Source organism: Lycium barbarum, chromosome 10 (assembly GCF_019175385.1).
Source record: "Lycium barbarum isolate Lr01 chromosome 10, ASM1917538v2, whole genome shotgun sequence".
In the NCBI taxonomy this organism is placed as follows: domain Eukaryota; kingdom Viridiplantae; phylum Streptophyta; class Magnoliopsida; order Solanales; family Solanaceae; genus Lycium; species Lycium barbarum.
In genome coordinates this window covers 121,439,246-121,459,584 of record NC_083346.1, presented here as the reverse complement: position 1 = coordinate 121,459,584, position 20,339 = coordinate 121,439,246, and the positions used below count along the sequence as shown (strand labels likewise).

Here is a 20,339-nt window from a genome sequence, read left to right as displayed (position 1 = left end):
TATTATTCCACTAGATAAATATAGTATCATTTTTGCTGTGTATTGATGAAAGTGAGCCTAGTATTTCTTTTTTGGCAGTATTTACATATCACAACTCACAAGGTAGGATCTAATTGTTTTAATTTCGTTGAACTAAAACACCTCTTTATCTCAAAGTTATCTTTTTGTGAATTGGTAAGTAATCTTTCTAAAAACATAATAAATGACTTTGAATAACCCTGTAACTGTAAGTCTTCCTTTATTACAGTCTAGTTAGTTATTTTTTATCCAATATAAAGACAATGTCAATGATCCACGCACCTATATAAATGTGGCAGTACTATTTCATGAATGAATTCATCTTATCCCTGCAAGAACTTGAGAAAACAAGAATTCCAATACTTTCTGTCACTTCCATTTTCTTTTTAAGTTTGTAACAAACTCAACTCTAGGTTCTTGAAGGATGCCAATGGATGGACGGCTATACGAAGCAGCTGAAAGTGGTGATATGAAGGTCTTGAGAGAATACAAGGACCAGCTGATCACCAGGCAGTTAACTCCATATAAGAACACGGTCCTTCATATTGCAGCTGGTCGCAAATTCACCAATTTCTCTCAGTTAATTCCATTTAAGAACACGTTCCTTCATAAGGCAGCTGCTCATTGCACTAATTTCTCTTACGAAGACGCAGAGGACTTTCTTGCTATAGTTAGTCAAGACCTGTTATTCTGCTTGAACTCTAATAGGGATACTTGTATTCATGTGGCAGCCAGGGAAGGCAATTTCAATCTCATCAAAGCCATTATTGGCTACATGAAACCAAATTCACCAGCTGAGCTCGAAGGTGGTATTGAATCAGTCCATGAGCTCTTGCGGATTTCCAACAGTGAAGGAAACACGGCCTTGCACGAAGCTGTGATGCATAGGCGTCACCGGGTTGTGAAAATGTTGGTTAGAGAAGATGCTGGCTTCACATATCCGCCCAACAATGCTTCGAAAAGTCCACTATTTCTGGCCTTGGAGAAAGAAGACGAATATTCTGCTAAAGTGATCTTGAGAGACTCCAGGTCACCATCTTATGCAGGCCCTTACGGCACTACGGCGCTACATGCAGCTGCATTAATCCGATATCGTCGATATGGTATTTCCCACTTCTTAAATTATATTGGAAATCTCAACTATGAGTTAACTAGTACCCATTCACGGTGTAAAATTATTGTATATTTTCTAGTTATTTTCTCCTATTGTTGCAGGTAATCGGCCTTATTTTCAAGATTACAAATCCTATATTTTATGAAAGGTTACTTGTATATATCGTTTGGGTGATCTGGAAATACAAAAATTATATTTTGCGTTGTCAATATGAGTTAAAACATTTTTTGTTTATCCTATTTAGACCATCACAAGATATGCACGATATAGATATATATAGTAGTACAGAAACAGGGCTACACATTTAATGGGGAAAACTACAAAAGATTGTATACTCATTTCCATTTACCTTTTGCATTTGATCATGACTCATGAGTATTAAAACTTGGGCAATTATGCAAGTACTAGTTGATGTAGAATCCCTACTTTTTTAAAGAAAAAAAGGTACTCCTATTTCTGTAACACTAGTATTATCCTATTCTACATGTGTTATTCAAATTTTTAACCTTATTTCAGATTTGTTTTACTAGAGATCTAGAGTTGAAGGCTATTATTATTATTATTATTATTATTATCATTTGGGGATAAGATACAATTATCTCCCTGAACTTTTACATAAGTTGCTACGACACACCTTACCTTTTCAAGAATCTTATTATCCCCTGAACTTTTTTAAAACGGAATAGTTATCACACTGAAACTAGATATTTACTCTCTTATGATAAACTCTCTCTGTCACATATATATTTATTTGTTTCCTAATTTTTTTAATTCTTTTTGCTTACGTAGTAATTTAAAAAAAATTGAAAAACTGAACATTCTTTTAAGAAAATGAAAAATGGATTTTAAAAAAAAAATATGAAAATTTGATTTTTTTTTAAATCCCGTTTTTCTTTTAAAAAAATAAAAAACTAAAAACGTGGATTGTCTTTTCAAATATGGAAAAATGGATTTTTTTTTCAATATGAAAAATCTGATTATTTTTTAAAATGTCTTAAAAAATCTAGATTTTCATGATTTCATTTTCTTAGGACACTTTTATTTTTCAAATAAAATTTGAAATTTAAAAAAAAAATGTAAAAAATGTTTTTTTCTTGTCAAAATGAGAAAACTGAATTTTTATAAATATTTGGAAAAATTAATTATTTTTTTAAAATGTGGAAAACCCCTTTTTTTAAACTAAATCTGAAAAAATAGATTTTTTTTCATATATAGAAAAAAATAATCAGTTTTCTAGATTTTTAAAAAATTCCACATTATTAATAAGAAAACTCAGTTTTCTAGGTTTATTTTCTAAAAAAAATGGATTTTCATATTTATTAAAAACAATTCAGTTTTACATGTTTTAAGAAAATACAGATTTTTAATAAAGAAATTAATTTTTCCACATTTAAAAAAATCAGTTTATAAAAAACTTTAAGCCTTAATGTTAATTAATTAGGTGTAATTAAATGTGAAGTACCCAATTAAAAAATGATACGTGTTAGATTTTATGTTTCTCACTCTCTCAAAGAAAGTGAAATACGCTCTCCTTACTACGACATCGCTTAGGGTGATAATTATTCCGTTCCAAAAAAATCGAGGGGGTAATAAGACCAAAGTTGGAGGGGAGCGGGGGTTACAGTGCCTCATACCTATTTTTTTTATGGCAACATGTAAAGTTAATTTCGTATTTGATAAAGTGTATCATTTTAATGTCAAGAAGTAATAATTGGAGTTGTGGTGAGCCCTGTTTGTTCAAGTTAAGCAAAAATTCTTTGGTCTCCTCTTAATATATACAGTGTGTGTGATTTTAATTATTTATTCTTTCACATTGGGTCGCGTGAGCTTAGCTAATTCGGACTATTCCTTCGGGCAGATTGCTTGGAAAGGATACTACCAGCAGGATGCTTGGAAAGGATACTACCAGCAGGATGCTCGAAAATGATACTAACAAAGAACCCAAGTTTGATAAAGCAAGTAGATCATGAGGGATGGAGTCCTCTCCATTTTGCGGCATTCTTAGGGTCTTCACGGACAGTGAGGGTACTATTAAAGAAAGATAAACAGATGGCATATGAAACCATAAAAGAAGACAATAAAGCACCCCTCCATTTGGCAGCCCTTAATAATAGGTCACTTACCGTGAAAGAGATTATTAAGCAGTGTCCAGATTCTAATGAGGCGGTCACAAGCCATGGCCATAATGCTCTTCGCCTTGCATGGCTAAATGGCAGTCTGAATGTAGTATGCTTTTATCTTGGTTGTTTCCGTCTCATACTGCAGTGTCACAACAACCTCCGTTATGCTACCCAGTCGAGTGACCCAGGTGTTGTCATACATCACCCTTACTTGGAGCAAACAGATCGACGGTGGCGGGTAACATTATTTAATACCACATTGCAATACTCTTTCTTTCCTATAAGTAGAAGGAAAAAAAATGAAAGTTTTAACAAGACTGAATAATTAATTAGGATTTTTTTTTAACCTATGCAGTAGTTTGGAAATGTGATTAATAGAAAACGTTTATTATGTTTTATTCAGGGGAAAGAAGTAAAAAATGAACTCGCGGAAGACAACGATTCTTGGAAAGAAAGAATAAACACACATTTGGTAGTAGCTACACTCATAATGACAATTGCTTTCGCTGCTGGATTCACCATTCCTGGTGGATATGATGATGACGACGGTCCAAATAAAGGCACGGCAATCTTAGCGAGGAAAGCAGCCTTCAAGGTGTTCGTGGTAGCTGATACACTTGCCATGATATGCTCTGCGTCTGCGATATTTCTGCACTTCACTGCAACCCTTAAGCAAGGGACTATGGCGTATACTCGTTACATTTGGGCTGCAAGAGTCATCCTAATTGCTATGCTAGCAACGGTGATAGCATTTACAACTGGCTTGTATGCTGTGCTACCGTTCAAAGACCTAGCCATAGTTGTCAGTGTCATGTGCTCTGTGTCACTTTACTGTTTTATGTTTGTATTCGACTTGGAATGGTACTTACAGAGTACCGGTCTGGATTTTTAATATCCACAGATACTCCCTGTTTGGATGTATGGTTTTGTATGAAATTATGTTTGTTTTCATTATTCTTAAAATTATGTAGTATGGTATTGTAAATCCGTGGTTCATTCATGATTATATAACCATGAAAAATTCTAATTTTTATAACTACGAATTTGGTGATTTTTTCGTGATTACATATTTCATTTCTCCATTATAACCTACCCTCCACCATCCACCCCACCCTATCACTCACCCCCACCCTACCACGTACCCACCCCACCCTTATCCCACAACCATCCATGTCACCCCACCCACCCCTCCACCATCCACTACCCCTCATCACCACCCAACCCCACCCTACCACCCACTACCCCTCACCACCACTACCCCACACTCATCCCACCCACCCTTTCACCACCCCACTCACTACTTACTTATTTTTTAAAGTTTCTATTTTATTCTATACCTGAGTTTTATTAATATATATAAACTAATTTCTAATTAAGAGTTAAATGATATTTTAGTAAATTTACAGGTTATTATACAGTACCATACAGTCAAACCAAACAATACAAATGTTATTAAACCACAACAGACAATACAGTCTATCCAAACATTGTGTTCATTAATATAATACAATATAATATAACAACATACTGTACATTAATGAACCACGGGAAACAACCATCCAAATAGAGGGTTAAAGTTACAATGACAGGATGTTTTTAAAGGAAAAAAGAGTGGAGAGAGATAATAGAAACGTATATATATATATATATATATTGCAGACTAAAAGTACTAAAAGTACTAAATGTGGATAGACCACCAATAAGTCAATAACACAGTTTCATATTGTACGCTTACCTGTTTCAACTTGCAGATACAGTCAAGAGCTAAATTTAGCGACCACATTAAAATGAATTAAACCAAAAAATAAATAGATTGAATTTAATCGAGCTGTCTATAAATAGTTGTCAGGGATCACCAATCCCAAATTGACCTACTAAAACAGGCTTGTGCATGAAACATTTGTTCCCCTTCTTTTTATCGGAAAAACATTTGTTCTTCTTTCCTCTTTTTGCCACAAAAAGATTTTAAAATATTGAGCCACCCGAACTTGTGCTGCTAAATTCAACATCTAATACAAACACCACTAATCAGGGTATGTCTGTGAAATCAGATACGTATCAATAAAGGCATACACCAATCTTACCCAGCTATAAGGCAACAAAAAATTTTCTATATTTATCAGTAAAAGACCAAACAATCCTGAAGCAAAAAGTTGCCGCACAGTTATTGGTATTATTGTTGCCTCCCTAGGTTCATTTGACTGCCGCCTCATATCTTGAAGCTGATAATAGAAGAAGCAAATATCAATAAGAGACGTACATTATTTTCACAGGGGTATATTTCATATATAGATGATCACATTACTATCACTTTTTTCACTAAAGTTACATAACTATGTTTTTTAACACAAAAGTCACTCCTACCGAAAAATCCAACTTCCGGTGATATATTTTCATTCTTTTTTATTATTTTTAATCTAATAAATACAAACTCAATTAAAAAGAACCTACCCGACCCAAACCCCATATGCAAATTTAAAATATTAAAGAAGATCTTTTTTTATATAATTCTTTTTTTATATGATTCTTTTTTTATGAGTCGAAATAAAATGTTGTAGCTTTTGATGCTAGAGGCATTTAAGGATGTACTTGTTTTTCCTTGTTTTAGTCCATCAAAGAATTCTCTTTCAAAAATTGTAAACACATGATTTTTGACCCTCTCTCAGTTTTGCACTGCTTTAATGTTTAAATATTTCTTTTAAACTTAATCTTGATATTTTAACTCTTTTATTTCTTTTTTTGTAGATTTTATTTGAAAAATAGAAAATCACAAAAATAGATTCACAATTTTCGGATAGAAATCTTATTTTAATTTTGTCAAGAGAAAGGAAAATGCAAAAAATGGTGTATGCAATATCGTGTAGGTATTGGGACTGGAAAGACAAAAAATATCCAGAAAGAACTATTCAGGCCATCAACAAATTGAAAAATAAAAATGATATTATCATTAGTAGAACAAATCTTTTGAAAAGGAAAAATGGTGCTTTGTTTGTGAAAACAGTCTTTAAAAGATGGTTGTAATTGCATTTGATCTTTTAGTTATATAATTTAGATGTAATGTAATTGTGGATGCATGGATTGTAATTTCAAATGTCTTTTATGTTTTGCAATACAATGATAATTTTTTCATATTATTGTTTTTGTGCCATAATATTAAGGAATTTTAGTGGATCAAATATGCTCCTATACTATGCGAAACTGCACAAATCTGCCCTCCAATATTTTTTTCAGGTTTTCATTAAATCAAGGGCATGAGTGACCAAAAAACTACCGTTAAGGGCAAATGTGAGACCACCTTTTAATGACGGATATATCCGTCGTATAGTAGAAGGTCAGATCTAGACCTTTTCCGCTTTTAATTTAGTATAGCTAGTAAAATTATTTTTATTTGTATTATAAAATGATCTTGCATTAGTTTACATTAAAATTTAGTAATATATTTATTTGCATTTCTAGTTTCTTTCGGAAAGAAAGAAAAAAGAGAACCAATTATATAGTGTCACTTGGCAAGATTCCTCCTTATGGTTGGATTTTTGTCCTCACATGGTCTTTTCTTGGTCACCCAGCACAAATACATACAAATTCCCTATATACACCCACCATACACAGACACACCACAATGTAGAGAGAGGAACGAAACAGAGGCACAAGATAAGGCCGTTCTTTTCTGGGTACTTTTTCATTCACTGATCTAGGTCCATCTTTCCCGTTAACTCTATGCAATTACACTGTAATTTATTTTGAAATGCTTGTGATAATTGGTATCATATTCATGGATGAGTGATTATATGTGATACCTTGCTCTTGAATTCCTTTTAAGTGCTAGATGCTAGTAATAATATTGGACGAAACATATTCCTAACATCTTTTTTGATATTTTGCACGACCTAATATCTATCCTATGATTTTCGCCTATAGGGTAGACCAAATTACTCTACATATTTCAAGATAGCGTTTGCGGAATAATAACGAACAAAAAAATAAGGACATAATATTTTTACATGAAAAACACCCTATTCACAAGGGTGAAAATATCACGATCTACACTTCTGCAGGATTTATCCCAACTCCACTACAACTATGAGCATTTGCAAATTTAAGTTACAAATTCAGTAACCTAGAAACTAAACTCTAATTCCTATGTCACTATTCCCTAGACTAATGAGCCCACTTCAAGTTGCCCTCAACTGAAGCTAAGTTTGACAATAGTTTACACTTGTGACTATTGCTTCTATGAAAGCTAATAAAAGTACAACTCGACAAACAATCCTAGTACACGAATCTAGACTTGAAAACTGTAAATTAAATATAACTCTATAAAACAGGTTCTCCAATCTTCTTCTTTGTATCAGGTCGCACTTCAGTAATCAGAAATCTCTCAAATATTGTGTTGACAGGGTTTGCTCAGCTTCTGATTTTCTCTCTATGTGTGTGCGTTAAGTTCTTCATGGCAGGATCTGAATATATATAGATTTTGATGTGCATCGAGTCGGCTGAACACAAACCTTACTTGATGAGGCCTATTATGAAAATAGGGTTTGAGTTGACTTCGTTTTGTTGCATTCACGTAGCTTCAGTATCTTTTTAGGAGTCTGAAGTATCTTGATAATTATGGCAAGAAATCCTATAACTTGTCTGCCAAGCCCTTTCCATAAATCACAAATCCTACTTGCAGCAAGACTTTGAGCCGAAACGTGTTCTTGGACCTGGTTCATTCAACTCTAAATCATCTCAATGTCTGAGATAGAACGTGTCCATTGACTTGGTTCATTTGCCCCTATCTTGCACTTGTGTCTGGTTCATTCACTTTATCTTAAATCTGTCTATGAGATCGAACATGTCCACAGACCTAATTCATTCATTAGTCAATCATCAAAACATACAAGTGCTAATGCCAGTGCCAACATTCTTCATCTCTTTTTGACAAATTTGTTTGGGTAAACTCCAAACTTTCAGCCACTAGTATAAGTGTTTGGGAGTATTGTGGAACCTTAGAGAATGATCGATTTAAAAGATTTGCACCACAGTAGGACCGAAATCGCTTTTAAGGCAGTGGCTTGCCATGATGCAACGTTAATCTGATAAGTTGATTCTATTCTTTTGTTTAATTTTTGATTGATAATGTTAATATTTCCAACAAATTCCAGTTTAGCCTAAATTCTTCTTTCACTGAGGACAAAGGTACATACAGTATCCGCTTAAAACAATAAAATTAAGACATGTTTGGTCTTATATTCAACTTAACCAACTTCACTTAAATCCATATTTTCTTCTGAGAAAATTGATTATTCAAATCACTTATTTCGTGTTCAACATCAGTTTAACAGTTTCAGAATTTTGTATTAAGCCCTTTTAGCCTAAACTAGGTTATTGCACATGAAAATCACTTATACGGCCATCACGGACAATTTTTGTTTGCACCACTTTTGTTGAATCCCATTTCCCGTGACCATTCTTTCATCTTGTGGAAATTATGAATTTGAGTTTGAGTTTAGGTGTCCTTTGCTTAAAATCAGACGAAACGAGCGGAAAAAAAAATGGTCCCTTCTTCAAAGTAGGTTCAAAATAGTCTTGAACAGTTTTGATTCTGTAAATTGAATCAGAAGTTAATATTTTTAGTCTTCAAAAAAAAAAATTAGCAATTTATGTTCTAAGATTTGATAAAAATAGTAGGGAGAAAAAGATTCAACGATAGATACCAAGAAAGTCTTATTAAATCTTAAAATATACAACACAAAAAACTGCACAAACGGTAACAAAAATTACACCTCAAAAGCTGCATCGTTTAATGTTTCCACTACTTTTGTTGAACCCCATTTCCGCTAACTATCCTTTCATCTTCACCAAGCTTCTGGAGGTGATGAATTTGAGTGTGAATATATTCATATGCTTAAAATCAGACTAAATGAGCAAGAAAATAACAAAAATGGCTCAAAATAGTGCTTTAAATATGCATTGGATAGTTTTGATTCTTTAAATTTATTAAAAGTTGATATTTTAGTCTTCGTTAAGTATTTAACAGTTTATGATAATTAAAATTGAAGAAAATAGTGGAACGATAAAAGATTTAAACATAAAAACACGAACAAAATCTTATCAAATCCTAAAATATGCAACACAAAAATTGCACTAAACTCAAAAAATATACCTCAAAAAATAACAAAAATAGGGTCCTTCTCGCTTATTCAGTAAAGTCAAGTTTCTTCCTTTATCTTGCAAGTGACGATGATGCCAACGTGGAGTTGACGGCGGAGAAAGACTCAACATTGTACCTTTAAATGTGCATTCTTGCTAATTTTGTTTCATTTTGTTCCATCACAAGCACTGTTTAATGCTATGTTTACAGGTGAATCTGTTTTCTTTTCTTTTTGTGGGCTTAAAGCCCAATACAATGCATGGAGACAAGGTCCAATGGGCCTATTACTTGTATTTGACACATTTGTTTGCACGGATTGCCCTTCTTTTGGGGTGGTCTTTAAATTTTGCCCCTCATATTTATGGTCTTTAAATTTTGCCCTTCACTTGCATACTTGAGGTTCAGGGTTCGAACCCCTGCTCAAGCATAAAATAAAAAATAATTTCACAAGGCAGGGTTGGGGAGTATATGCCGGATCCGGCATAAAGTCCTTAAGGAAAAACTAAAGTTATGCCAGAGGGGGCATAACTTTTCCTCAAGGCATAGTTTAGTTATGTCTTATGGGGCAAAAATTTTCCTTAAGGAACTATGCTTTATGGGGCAGATTTTTAATTAAGGCATAACCAAAAGTATACCCTATAAGGCAGAACTTTTTCTTAAGGTGTAGATTTTACCTTATAAGGCAAACTTTTAGTTATACCTTAAGGAAAAATTCAGCCTTATGTGGCATACTATAAAAGTTTTCCCATTAAAAGCATGCTCCCACCGGCATAAACTTGTTAAGAAATTACCAAACTTATGCCGGACTCGGCATACTTATGCCTTATGGGCAGACTTGGCATAAATATGCCGGGTCCGGCATAACTTTGGTAATTCCTTCACAAGTTTATGCCGGTGGGGGCATGCTTTTAATGGGCAAACTTTTATGCCAGACCCGACATAAACTTGTGAAGGAATTACCAAAGTTATGCCGGACCTGGCATATTTATGCTAAGTCTGCCCATAAGGCATAAGTATGCCGAATCCGGCATAACTTTGGTAATTCCTTCACAAATGTATGTCAGTGGGGGCATAGCGAAATTTAAACTCGGTCTTGCAAATTTTTTTAAAATTTTTGACTATGTGGGGGCTCGAACCTGGAATTCATAAATTTAACCGAAGGGTAAAATTTAAACATTTTAAATATAAGGGGCAAAATTTAAAAATCACGAAGGGCAATTCTCAGAATTGCCCTATTTGACAACGAGAATGGGGAATTGACATGTACGTACAACTCCTATTTAGAATTGACATATTTTTAACCCAATAGTTTGTTTAATAATTTTAGCCTAAAAATAATGGCATTCGTTAGCCAAATTTGTATGCAGCGGACGAAAGATTAGGAGTACAACTTCTTTCCTCCCTAAATTTACGCCACTTTGCAATCTTAAATATACCTACTTATCCTTATCAATTTAATATTAGAAAAATATGAATGTTTGTTTTCAGAAAAAAGTCTAGTACCTCAAATTATATTCTGCCATGTAGTATTCTGATTTTCTTTCCAATGATTATTTTCCCCCTTATTCGACGTTGGAGATCCCTAAAATTAGCGATTCAATTATTGTGTTTTCCTTATTTCACGGTTTTGCATCAGCATTGAATTTTTTTTTCATATCAATAAAAAACTTGTCTTAAAGTTCATAACTTTATATCATGATTTATGTAGAACTCATTCTGCAAATTATTGTCCATTACATATTATACAATGTATAAATGTGTATACAGACCAATAGATAGTAACGCAAATAAATGTATCAATTTATTAGGTGAATATAGACTCTTGGTATTTGTATATGACCAATGAATAACACTACAAACAAATGTATATAAATTTGTTAGGTGAATACGGGTCAATGTATACCAATGCAAATAAATGTATACAAATTTGTGCAAAATTATAAAAATATTCATGCAAACAAATCTATACCAATTTATTAGATGAATACTAACCAATGTATACCAATACAAATGTATACCAATTTATTACATGAATGCAGACCGCTATATACCAATATGTACATATGATGTATACATCAGATTCATGAATACATGTATAGTAGTTGGTATACATATTATGTACACATCATATTCATGAATACATGTATAGTAGTTGTTATATATGATGTATGCATTAGATTCATGAATACATGTATAGTAGTTGGTGTGTATATATATGTTGTATAAATCAGATTCATATATAGAAGTTGGTATACATATGATGTACACATCAAATTCATGGATACATGTATAGAAGTTGGTATACATATGATGTACACATCAGATTCATGAATACATGTATAGTAGTTGGTATATATATGATGTATACATCAGATTCATGTATAGAAGCTGGTATACATATGTTGTATACATCAGATTCATGAATACATGTGTATACATATTTGATATACAATGCATAAAAAGTATAATTTATCACTAGTTTGTATACATGAAATATCAATGTATACACAGGCCAGCGATAAATCTTGGGATGAGATATACACATGTTGATTTGTATACATAGGCTAGTGTATACATATTTCATAATTTGTATATAAAACATAACAAAAAAATCCGAAATCAATAAATCAGAATGTATACATGGTACTTCACAATAAGTCAGAATGTCTGCATAGTACTTCACAATATATCAGATTATATACATGGTACTTCACAATAAATCAGAATGTATACACGATACTTCATAATAAATCAGGGTGTATATACATGGTACTTTACAATCAATAAAAATGTATACGTGGTATTGCACAATAAATCAAAGTGTATACATGTTACTTCACAATAAATCACAATGTATACCTAATGCTTCACAATATACCAGAGTGTATACATGATACTTCAAAATGTATCAAGATATTGTATACATTGTACTTCATCCTCATCACTTGATTGGTATCAAACTCCTAGCCAAATCCTCTAATGAAAAAGCCGATGCACAATCTAAAGATCATAAATCAAATCGTGATGAGTTATGATTATTATCTTACACTGACACATCAAAGGCTGGGTATCTGCAAATTACAAAGAAGAAGAGATGGCAACTTGAACCGTAGAGTATATATTGAGTCAAACCCATCTTTTTCATGGAATTTCTTGCCATGCTTTGGGAGTCCTCGTTCTCCAGGCAATCTCTGGTTCAAAAAGATTATGCTAAGATATCTTACACTTGATCAATAGTATTTGTAATACAATGATGCAATATTAATGAAGAACAACGGGTACATATTCATACACGCTGCAGAATAAAATTTTGTTAGCTCCTCTCTCTCTCTGAATGCCTTTTGCCAGAATAGAATATTTTGGGTATTTGGAGAGAGATTTGAGTTTGGATAGAGATTTGGGGGAAGTAATTGAATAAAACTTTAAGAAGAGAGAGGAAATTTGAAAATATAAAGCTATTTTAAAGGAATACTTTTTTCAGTTATGACATAGCCGAAAATGTGGGTATTGGCTGTGGGATGCCAATTTGTTAAACTGTAAAGTTATTTTATGCCATTTAGTAAGCACTCTTGTCATACAGTGCCAAATCCCCGATGAGAATTTGGCACTGTATTACTAAGCCCACCTAATGGTATAAATAGCCCAATGTTTAGTTATTGGCACTAAGTAGTCCATATTGCGTGTCTCCTGTTTTGATGAATATCGTTTCTCTTTTCAATGAGTCTTACATAGCGCTAATTAACATTAGTTGATCAGCGAATTTTAGATACTAGATAATTATAGTAAAATTTTCACAAACAGCCACCTTTTAGTTCTTTCTAACAATCTATAACTACATGTTCTACATTTACAATTCGTAGCTGGAGGACTCTATATTTAGCTAGTAGACGCGTCGACTTAAATATAGAATAAATATAACAGAAATACACATGCTGAGAAAACTGAAAGTGTTATACTTATGGAAACAAAATCTATTCCAATTTAAATTAAAATCAGTTTTTAATGTTTCCTGATTCACGCAAATACCCTCCCATTCCATATCTGATCTCATATCTCATTCAAATAGCTAATAAATTCAAAAAAAAATTGAATTCAAAAAGTACATTCATATTTTTAACCAAAAAACAAAGGTTCAAAAATTATTTCATCAAAAAACTATAAAAAATAACAATATCAAACCAGTGAACAGAGCTCGTTTTAAACGGCGAATATATTTTGAATTCATCTGTTGAAATATCGAATTCAAATTGAGTTCATAATTGAGGTGACAACGTTTTCACTACAACTTTTTTATTTTTTTGATTTTTATGAAATTTTGAATATGTGAAAACTCAGATTCATAGATTCAAAATATTATTGTTTCAACTAAATTGAATATAACACATTGTTGTATTCGAAAACAATAGAATAATGACAAGCGTAACTACATTGATCTGACATTCTAGTTTTTGGAACGATCAGAAATGTTTTGTGAATTAAAAAATTGATGCTATTGTATTCACTAATAATTGCAATTACGATGAGTTAGTTTCTACTATTACAAGTCAATTAGGCATGGATACTGTCAGAAAAAGTATTTCAATAAAATATTTCAACCAATGGAAATACACAACGATATGGGAGTTCGTGTGTACATTGAGCTTAAGAGAGAAAACAGAGTTTTTAGGATGTATCCAATGTGCATTAGTATTCATGATATTGATATTGAGGATGATGCAACTGGTAATCGTATTATTAGAGATGATGTGCTGCAACTTGGATATAGCGAGAATCGGGATGGTATGGATGTTTGAAATTCTACAGGAAAGGCTGTTGTTTTGTTTGAGAATGATAACAATTTGGTAATTTTGAACACGGAAAAGAAAGGAGTTTTTGCCGATCAAATTTACCAGGATAAGGAAACTTTGAAAATTGTGATGACGAAGTACGCAATTCGTGAAAGATTCAATTTCAAAACAGAGAGATTGAATGCTATAAGGTATGATTTACTAAATGTATTCTGGTAACTATATTGCAAATGTATTTTTGTTATATTTGTACTATATTGAGATGATTTTTTAACTTGTTTAGCACACTGTTTATTAAAAAAATGTTTCATGCACTATATTTTCGATATATTTTTTTGTATATCTCGACTGTATTTAATTGATTCAATATGTACTATTTGCATTGTATTATGTAGCTATACTCTAGTATGATGGTCACCGGAATGTAAATGGAAGTTCAGAGCGTCGAGAATTAGGGATTCTAAAATGTTCAGGTTAGATCTTTCGGTGACGAACATACATGTCCGTTGAAAGACAAGGTGTAGTCACAAAGACAAGCAACAAGTTGGTTTATTGGAGAAGCGGTTGTCAAGGCAAAAATAACTAACCATAAAAGGAAGGTCACCCCTGAGGATATAATAGACGATGTCAAAAATGAATTCGGCGTAGATGTTTCTTATATGATGGCATGGAGAGCTAGAGAGAAGGCTATAAAAGACTTGAGATGTGATCCAGCTGATTCATACAAGAAGTTGCCGGCATATATATACATCCTTGATAAAACGTATCCTGGATCGGTTGTTAAAATGCATAAATCACCAGAAAATGAGTTTATGTATTTGTTTGTAGCACTCAAAGCATTCATAAAGGGATTCGAGTGTTGTAGACCAATAGTTGTAGTGGATGGTGCACACCTTAAATCAATGTATAATGGTACATTTGTGTCGGCAAGTACTTTGGATGGAGCAGATATGTGTAATTTTATTCTATGAATGTTTTTTTTCATAAATACAACAATATGCTATTGATTTACAAATAAAGATGCTAAAAACATACTCTGGATATATTGCTAGTGTTAACTTGTGAATAATATATGCTGAAATACACTGTAAATATGTAATGGATATGTTGTAAATATACATTGTTCATTTATAAATAATGTTGCTAAAAACACAGTGTTAGATCAAATTCAGTTAAAATATATGTTGAATATATTATAAATATAGATTGATTTTTGTAGGTAATATCCTACCACTAGTGTATGGTGTGTTAGATTCTGAGAATAATAAGTCCTGGACGTGGTTCTTTGAACTGTTCAAGCAAGCTTATGGTGTTAGGCAAAATATGTGTGTCGTGTCCGACAGACATGAAAGCATAATCCACACAGTTTCTAAGGTGCATCCTACTGTTCCTCATTTGGCTTATATATAGCATTTGTGGAAAAATGTGACAAAGTAATACACATCAAACAGTGAGGTGTTGAGTCATATTTTTTATTCACTGGCGAAGGCATACACCCAGGATGAGTTCGATAAATTGATGGAGAAAATTGAGAATGTTGATATTTGGGTAAAACGATACCTAGAAGATGCTTGAAGGGATAAATGGTCTAGGCTTTATTCACCTATTAACAGAGGATGGACAATGACTTCGAATATAGCCGAATGTATTAATGGAAAATTGGTTGCTGCAAGAGAGTTACATAGTTTTGATTTTCTTGAAGAAGTGAGGAAGATGTTTGGTGGATGGAATTGCACAAATATAAAAAATGGTACCTACACATTCACAACACTGATGAGGCGATATCAAGAGATGTTGTTGATCAATGAGTACAAAACAATACGAATAAGGGTATGTTTGTTTTGCAACACAAATTTTTAATCTATATTTTACTATATCTAATCTATATTTATCGATATTCCCAAAATGGTAAACTGCTTAGGTTAATGCTTGTTTATTGTTTAAATGGTTCTCAGGTTGAAGCGTCAACTGAATATGTTTACACAGTGAATGATGGACCGAGGTGTTTCATAATCGATTTGAAAAAGAAAACTTACAGCTGTAAGATATTCCAACTGGACGAGATACCGTGTTCTCATGCATGGGCAGTATTGAAAAATAAAAAATTGACTACTGATGCATATTGTTCGGAATTATTCAAGCCAGAAATAGTTGTGAACACATATGATGTGCCGGTTGATCCTCTTCCCGATGAGACCGAGTGGAATGTTCCTAAAAGCATATTAGATGAAGTTGTTATGCCACCGATCTATAAGAGACACCCTGGGAGGCCAAAAAACAAGAGGGATAAGCCATTACAGGAGTTGATGATTGATAAACGCAGGAATGCTAGCGGTAAATGTGGACATCTTGGTCATAACAGGCGTTCGTGTGATAATCCGTCGTTCAATAAGAAGAATAAATAAGTCCATTTTGATTTTATTTGTTAAGACAATTCTACTTTCATTTTCTGTTAAAAATAAAAAATAAATTCATCTTGAATTCATATTATTCTAGTATGGTTGTATTTCACAAGGTTGAATATCCGATGTTTTTCGATGTTATGTTATATTGGTGGTTTAATAAGATTTGAAAAGTCTACTCTATATAAACTGATTTGACCTTTTGTATTGGATTTATGTTTTAATAGTTGTATTTCGTATATATTTTGGCTATATTTTGGCTATATTTTAGTTGCATTTTGACTGATCTGTTAGATACTACTTATTCAGGTTTACTGTTAACTATATTTCATATATATTTTACATATATTTGGAGTGTATTTAGATGAAATTTTAACTTTTGTAACACACTGTACATTAAAAGTGGACTTATGGAATATATCTAAGTTATATTTGCTGTATATTTCAACTGCATTTAAATGGTTAAATATACTACTTTGTTTAAGGAATACATTTTACAGAAAATGAAAATGGAATTTATACATTGAAAAAATAACATACTTGAAAGAAACAACCATATAAAAACCACAAGGTGGTGTTCAACATTAATGATCCTAAAAAACATTACTGCACATGAAACGAGATGTCCAAAATGAAAAAATAGCGACAAAAGTAGCAACCAACTATGCTAATGTTCAGTATGAAAATCAAAAACACAAAAGACTTGGTGGCCTAATCAAGATATACTTTATCAACTGCATCGTAATCAACTGCCAGTCTAATTGGTCTTGGAGGCTGCTCGTTATCACTTGCTGCATTGTTGTTTGACTTATCCCATACATAATCGCATAAAAGGTCACCGTATCTCATACTGAGTAACTTTGCATCGAATTCGGTTGGGATGACTTCACTTGAGTTCAAGTATTCAGCAAAGGCTGCCACATACACACCACAATCCCTGAAAAAATGATCAAAAAATTTACTGATCAAAATCCAAGAAAAAATAGATGTATTTATTTTGTTTTTTGTTGGAAGAAATTCTTACATGCTAGCGGAAGCTTGTTGCGGAAGATTGTCTACATTCACAATGTCAAAGTTGCCTGTCTGTTCTCTGTTTCTGTAAGAAGGATGTGTGTCAAAATCTATATCCGCCTTGTTCTCATAGAAAATCAGTCATTTGTAGATTATGTGTCACAAGAATAGCCAACATTTTCATTTTGGCTCTAACGACAGCATCATGCCCTGCAGCTCGGTATGAATTGTATACGTACAAGCACCTGTTTGTAAAAAGAAAAAATACGATAACAACAAACATATAAATTTTGTAGAAAAATGAATGATTTTTTCAAAGGATGAGAGCACACATGTCAGTGAATGATATCACAATCAAAATTCAGTGATTTTCCTCTTTTACATTGACAGGAATTAGTACGTTGTCAACAGTATACCATGGTACATTAGCCAACAGCCTGTGCCCGTTAATGTACTCACACAGTTCATCTTCCTTACTGGCGACACTTCTGGATGAATCGGGATTTTCCCAAGATGTGTAAATTTCAGCAACTAAAGTGTGAAAAATACAGCTGACAGTGGTAAATCTATAATTTTTGTTATTGTCATACTTCCACTTCTTGCGTAGGTAGTAGAAAATAACATCAATATGCTGTAAAAACATCAATTCAGTGACTATAATCAGTACTATCTTCAATAAAAATATTGTTGTATATATATTAAATATAGTGAAATATACTGTTAAATATAGCAAAAATACAATTCTGTACTTAATTAGTACTATACTCAACTAATAAATTAATATCTCTATATTAAATATAGTGCAAATATAATGATGAATATATTTAAAATACAATCCAGTAATAATGTAAGTACAGAATTGTGATCTATATACATGTCAAATATAGTAAAAATATACTCTAGATACATCACACTATAATGCTATTATAAAATATAAAAAACTTAGCTAACAAGCATAAAGACATCAAACATCATCAGTCCAAATTTGCCCATCCATAGATAACAAGTAGAACCAATTTTTGTCGGATACGGCTGTAACGCCTAAATGTAACTGAAGTTCGGCATCAGCAGGATCCAGTCCTTCCTTGTTCTTTCTGTAATGATTTTCCTTGGGTTTCCTGTATATCAACAATGGAAAGAACATACGTTAAGTTTATTAATAATTGATTTTTAGAAAACTAAAAAAATAAATTGTGAAAATAATTACTTTTTGTCATGCAATTTCAACAGATACTTCTCAAGCCACTTTTGATATTCTTGAAGAAACGAAGTATCTAACGGGGCACTGATAGGGTGCTCAACAAATGGGTGTTTTTTTTATAAATGCAAGAACTAATATTTTTGGCAGAAGAACCCGCTGAGCTGAAATTGGGACAGTAAGGGGACAAGTAGTATTTGCTTGGTTTCCTTTCTCGGGCAGCCCCTGGATGGACAATGATTTGTGTTTTAGGGTTTGAAAGTTGTGCAGTCTCATCAATTGAGCTTTGACCCGCATTTGGTTGTACAGGAACTTGTTGTCCGGTTTCATCACTTGAACTATGGCCAACGATCAGTATACTCCAACTTGTTGTTCAGTTTCATTAGTTGAACTTTGTCCAGTTATTGGTTGTACTCCAAGTTAGGTTAGTATCTGATAATCACGAATCATCCACTGAGAGATCGTTACCGGGTTATCGTCCGGATTCTGAGAGGTCCTTAAACTTGACAAATCGGCTTGATCATCGCGTGGTATTGGAGGAGCACCGAGAGGAATAACAGATGCTAAATGACAGTTGACTACCAATTTCGCTATCATTTCCTCTGATGCGGTAAATTCAGCATTAGCATTCTCCATATCACCAGATTGTTGAGATTCCTGAAATAAAAAATAAACAAAAAATGGCTGGTGTTTGTCAATTATTGCTTATCAAAATGATATGTGATTGGCACTTAAAAGCCAAATTTCAGTACTTACATCAAAATATAAAGGGATTGGTGTTATGGCACTCCATCTGTTTGTGCATCACTTTTAACTCCCGTTTCTTTATCCACATCAACAACAGAAATCGGATCATTAATTGGCAACCCAACTGCCTCAACCTAAAACAATAAAAACATGGTTCAAATAAATTTACAGGCATCAGTAAAACAAATACACATATACACATATATTGCACTGCTATAAAAGTTAAAAGTTTCATCTAAATATAGTCAAAATATATGAAAAATATAACTGAAATATAGTCAACAGAAACCAGAATAAGTAATATTGAACATAATAATCAAAATACAATTAAAATATAGCCAAAATATATATGAAAAAGAACTATTAAAATATCAATCCAAAACAAATATAGCACTGCTATTATATATAAACACAATCATAACAAATATAGCACAAATAGATACAGCAAATGGGACACACTAAAAAATGACTAGGTGAAAATATATATGCAAATACACTATAGGTAATACTAAACACAAATAATTGCAAGATTTGTACTTTGAAAATATACTGCAAATATAGCAAAATGAAAGAAAAAATGAGTACCACTGGATGACTCCTCTGCGCGGACGTTGCACCACCACCTTGATTCTCTTCGGTTGAAACCTTTACTGCACCGCCACTTTGATTGCCTCGAGAAATTCCATCATCAATATGTAAATCAACTTGCAACATTGTGTCTCCGACCTTTAAAATTTCCCCAAAAAAAATATAAAGTCTTCTAATACATATATTAAAATAACTTAATAAGTTAATAATTTCTATTT

The 20,339-nt window shown here is 32.7% G+C and overlaps 1 protein-coding gene across 1 annotated transcript; it reads left to right on the top strand.

Annotated features, from left to right (window-relative positions):
• Positions 1-320: 320 nt before the first annotated feature.
• Positions 321-4,303, top strand: LOC132614532 (ankyrin repeat-containing protein At5g02620-like). The gene is made up of 3 exons (XM_060328996.1): positions 321-1,121; positions 2,991-3,490; positions 3,656-4,303. The coding sequence occupies exons 1-3, from the start codon at positions 443-445 to the stop codon at positions 4,142-4,144; spliced, it is 1,668 nt and encodes a 555-aa protein (XP_060184979.1). The 5' UTR covers positions 321-442; the 3' UTR covers positions 4,145-4,303.
• Positions 4,304-20,339: the final 16,036 nt, after the last annotated feature.

Excerpts from the sequence above, each read along its gene's own strand:
- LOC132614532 (XM_060328996.1), top strand. The coding sequence starts at position 443 with ATGCCAATGGATGGACGGCTATACGAAGCAGCTGAAAGTGGTGATATG. Across the intron at positions 1,122-2,990 it reads AATCCGATATCGTCGATATG|ATTGCTTGGAAAGGATACTA; the intron begins GTATTTCCCACT and ends TCCTTCGGGCAG. Across the intron at positions 3,491-3,655 it reads AAACAGATCGACGGTGGCGG|GGGAAAGAAGTAAAAAATGA; the intron begins GTAACATTATTT and ends TGTTTTATTCAG.